The sequence below is a fragment of the Propithecus coquereli genome, unplaced genomic scaffold (genome assembly GCF_000956105.1).
Source record: "Propithecus coquereli isolate 6110/MARCELLA unplaced genomic scaffold, Pcoq_1.0 Scaffold81, whole genome shotgun sequence".
NCBI classification, from domain to species: Eukaryota; Metazoa; Chordata; class Mammalia; order Primates; family Indriidae; genus Propithecus; species Propithecus coquereli.
Genome location: NW_012154285.1, coordinates 6,327,032 through 6,331,753, shown reverse-complemented (window position 1 = coordinate 6,331,753; position 4,722 = coordinate 6,327,032). Strand labels below are relative to the sequence as shown.

The window sequence follows — 4,722 nt, the reverse complement described above, 5'->3', positions numbered from 1 at the left end:
GCGCCCGGCCAGTTTTGTGTTTTTTAAATAAATCTTTCATTTTGGAATAAATTTAGATGTACAGAAAAGTTGCACAGATAGTGCAAAGAATTTTCATATGCCCTTTACCCATTTTCCCCCATTGCTAAAAGTTTTTTAAATTGTAGTTTTTATATATAGAGAGAAAGAACGTAAGATTTGCTGTTTTAACCATTTTTAAATGTACAATTTAGTGGCATTAAGTACATTTACGATGTTGTGTAATAATCACCACTATCTGTTCTCGAAATTTTTTATCACCCTAAAAAGAACTTAGTTACCAAAAGTTTAACTATTGTAAAAACAACATTAATAAAAATAAAAATCAAAAATTCTCCTACACTTTCAGCACTCTTACAAATTGAACTGTGTTAAAGAATTACAAAATAAAAACTAGAAGTTCTTTCTCATCCCCTAAATCATGCTATCTGGAGGTAACCGTTATAAACTATACCAGTGAACATTAATTATTCTTCCAGATCTTTAGCTCTGTCTGCATAAATATCTCAGATATATAATCTTTTTCTGCAAAAATAGAATAGTAGGTATTCTCCCTGGTAAAATATTCTGTTTTGGAGATTTTTTTCATGCTGGCACATCTAGATCTATGCTGATCCTTAGAATAGCTGCATGATGTTCCATTGTGTGCATGTACCAGTTCCCTACTGATAGACATTTGTCTCAAGTCTTACCCTTCCGCAGGCATTGTTGTAATGAGCATCTTCCGTGTGTCTTTTGGCACAGTCTGAGTATGTTTATTCTATAGGATAAATTCCTAGAATTAAAATAGCTGTGGCAAAGGCTGCACAAATGTTTTATTTTTATAGATATTGCCAAGTTGACATCCAAAGAGTTTGTACCAGTTCATGCTCCAGTGCCAATGTACAGGAGTGCCTCCCGTGTCTGAGATCTCTGGTATTCTGATACATAAAACTGGTACCTCAAATGTTGTTTTAATTTCCAATTCCTTACTTATGAGTAAGATTGAGCATCAAGAATAGGGCACTCCCAATTCTTAAAATCCTTTCGTTAGAATAAGCACCTTTTTTCCTTCTTCAGCAAATGTAGTGAGGTCAGAGAACTTGACTCTCCAGGAATGTCACTTTTCCTCATAACTTCCTTATCATAGCTGTCATCTCAAAGACACCTATTTAACCAGTGACTGCAAAACAGAGAAGCAGTTGAAGTTTACCATGAGTCACAGAATAGTTTCTGCTGTTGAAAAATTTACGATGCTCAAAAAACAGTGTCTTGAAGGTATAACTCGTGTTAACTAGAGCAAAATTGTTGCTTTGCATAGCTAATTGCATTGGCAGCAAACCAATCAGTCTCCGTCACCACTGGAGAAAGGGGTCCTGTCCTAAAATGCTTTTTTTTTTTTTTTTTTTTGAGAGAGTCTCACTCTGTTGCCCTGGCTAGAGTGAGTGCCGTGGCGTTAGCCTAGCTCACAGCAACCTCAAACTCCTGGGCTCAAGCGATCCTCCTGCCTCAGCCTCCCGAGTAGCTGGGACTACAGGCATGTGCCACCATGCCTGGCTAATTTCTTTTTTTCTATATATTTTTAGTTGTCCAGATAATTTCTTTCTATTTTTTTTAGTAGAGATGGGGTCTCACTCTTGCTCAGGCTGGTCTCGAACTCCTGAGCTCAAACAATCCGCCTGCCTCGGCCTCCCAGAGTGCTAGGATTACAGGCGTGAGCCACCGCGCCCGGCCCCTAAATGGATTCTGAGGTCATGGCTTCTCGTTCAATCCCAGAGCAGAAAGGGGACTGTGTCAGCAAATGAAAAATGTGCTTTTGTCTTCCTTTGTTTTGCAAAAGGTGCACTCAGCTAAACACGAAAGTGGCCAAACTCACAACTGAGCTCAAAGAGGAGCAGGAAATGAACAAGTGTTTGCGAGCCAACCAAGTCCTCCTACAGAACAAGCTGAAGGAGGAGGAGAGGCTGTTGAAGGAGACCTGCGACCAAAAAGATTTGCAGATCACCGAGATCCAGGAACAGCTGCGAGACGTCATGTTCTACCTGGAGACACAGCAAAAGATCAACCACCTGCCTGCCGAGACTCGGCAGGAGATCCAGGAGGGACAGATCAACATCGCCATGGCCTCAGCCCCGAGCCCCCCTTCTTCAGGGGGCAGTGGCAAGCTGCCCTCCAGGAAGGGCCGCAGCAAGAGGGGCAAGTGACCTTCAGAGAAACAGACATCCCCGAGACTGTTCCCCCTGGCACAGCGCAGGTGTGCTGGGACCTTCAGCTAATGTGAGGGTGGCCCTAATAACTCCAAGTGAGGATCAAGCCGCAGTCTTTGGCTTTTTCATTTGCTGGTGTGTGGTGTAGTGAATGTAGAGGGTGCCGACTGGGAGAGCGGAGGGAAGGGGCAGTGTTTGCAAAGGTGGTAATAGGTCACCGACCGCAGACATTCTAATGACCATTTTGCCTTCCTGCTTGGTAGATGCCCCAACTCTGCTGTGCATTTTTCCATTATATTTATGGAGTTGGTGTATTTGACATTCAGTTCTGGGGTAGGTTTAAGACATTAAGGTTTTTTTGTTATCTCGAAGGTAACGTTACCTAGCACTAAAGCACCAAACCTCCCTGAGGTCGTAGGAGCTGCTTTAAAGAGAGGTTCCCATTGGCTACTGAGGAGTTAGGAAAATTCCCTAGAATTAGTCTCATATCATTGTGGTCCCTCCCTTCCTCTGGGGACTTGGAGAATTGTTTTAATGTTGTATGAAAAGAGGCTGGGTTGTAAACCAGGCACTGGCTTGTCACCAGCAGTCATCTCTTCTTGCTGTGGGGCTAGCCAGGAAAAACAAGCCGGGGCATATTGAGTAGCCCCAGTGTAGGAAAAATGGTGGCAGTTCCACTGTTTATTTTTGGTGACTCTGTACATCATTATGAACCTCAAATAAGAAGGAGGCTTAATGGCTGCTCCAAGACTCAAATCTCAGAGTGGATTTCCTAGCATCTAGCAGGAGTAAGCAGGGAGATTCATCATCCATGTGAAAATGTAGAGTGAGCCCTCTGACTAGCTAATTGTGTATTTTGCTGCGTTCAGTATTTTCTAAATGTTTACAAAAGATTGGGCTGCATGTTCAGGTTGCAGCTAGAGGGAGCTTGGGCAGATTTTCAATTATGCTTTCAAGATATAACCAAAGGCTGTTTCTAAATCCTAAAATTAGAATTTCAACAGAGCCCCCTTTAAAACAGTCTTGTAATGCTTGTTGTGGGCCAACAGAGGGGCTGTGTACTTTCTCTAGAACCATAAACATCACATAATTCATAACATGCAGTAATTGAGCAAACTTAAAAGTGAGACCCCTGTTGAAATTTAGCTTCCAGAAGAGGTAGATAGGCTAATAAGATATACTGTTAAATTATGGGGTTTATTTCTTGCTTTATAATTAGCCAAAGGTTTCAAATTACCGCATTTTGGAATTGTTTTTTAGCCTGTGGTTAGGCCTCATCCCCTTTGCCCTAAAAGTCTTACATGTTACCTGTGTTAACATACCAACTGTATCACCATCCATTTTTGTGGGATGTGCTGCAGCATTTCCCAAAACACCTTACCTGTAACTTTGCAAAATGAATGTACTCAAACATTCTTCATTTTTACTTAGGCCAGACCAACTCTCTAAGTTCTCCTTGGACTTATGTATACAGATATCTTAAAGCAAGAGTGGGAATGTAAAGCATAACCTAATTCTCTTTCCTATAGAGATTCTATTTTATTTAAAATCTATTTTTACACTAGTTAGAATCCTGCTGTTTCGGCCAAGTAACTGTCTTGCATGTCTGACCTTGCAGAAGCTGGGGTGGATCGCAGCATACTAATGAAGAGAATTACAAGCAGTTTACAATGCTCACTCGCTCCTCGTTTCTCTCTGATCGCCTCCACCAAGGAGCCCTCCCGCCAGCTGGGAGAACAGAGATTTTTTTCAGCACAGGTGGGATAAATGCTCTGAAAGGCTGTGCCCAGAGGAATGAGCAAAGAGTCAAATGTTTCCAAACTACTTGAAGGTTTAAGAGATATGTTCCAGGAAAAAAAAAAAAATCTTATCAAAATATGTAAAGAAAATTTTTTTAAAAACCGGTCAAAGAGTCATGTTTGAATTTGACAAAATTACATAAGCTAGAAGCTGTTAGTGTTTTCTTCAGGATGGAAATGAACCACTTACTATACCATACTACCTTGAACAATGAAATTAAAATAGCCAAACTTTGAAATTATTCTGCCCCGTGTGAAATTTGTGTCTCTGATTGCCATTTGCCTGGGAGCATGTATCTAATAATCTAAGAAAATGTCAATGGCCTGGATTTAGAAAGCCACGTAAAAATCAGCCCCTCAGCCGGACGTGGTGGCTCATGCCTATAATCCAAGCTACTCAGGAGGCTGAGACAGGAGGATCGCTTGCACACAGGAGTTCGAGGCTACAGGGAGCTATGATCACATCATTTGCTCTATAGCCTGGGCAACAGAGTGAGGCCCCATCTCTAAAATAATAAAATTTAAAAAAGTGACCCCCGCACAATGTAGTTTGCAGCTAGATTATTCATCTTTCAGCCCTTTTCCTCCAACTCCCAAACTGATGAAAAGCTGAACCAGATATAGACTGGGGAAAATTATCTGAATGGGGGGGTGATAGGGGAAGACTCAGGCACACGACTCTTTAGCAAAGGAAAAGCAATCAATTTTTACACCTGAGG

General features: G+C 41.6%; 1 protein-coding gene across 4 annotated transcripts in view; it reads left to right on the top strand.

Moving 5' to 3' along the window:
• The window catches only part of BRAP (BRCA1 associated protein), a 39,690-nt gene extending 35,445 nt beyond the window's left edge, over positions 1-4,245 (top strand). For 3 of the 4 annotated variants that reach the window (XM_012663470.1, XM_012663472.1, XM_012663473.1), the window contains one exon: positions 1,838-4,245. In XM_012663470.1, the coding sequence (XP_012518924.1) occupies positions 1,838-2,201 (364 nt within the window). In that variant the 3' untranslated portion in view covers positions 2,202-4,245. The remainder of the gene's footprint in view (positions 1-1,837) is intronic. The other variant, XM_012663471.1, reaches the window with a different exon arrangement.
• Positions 4,246-4,722: the final 477 nt, after the last annotated feature.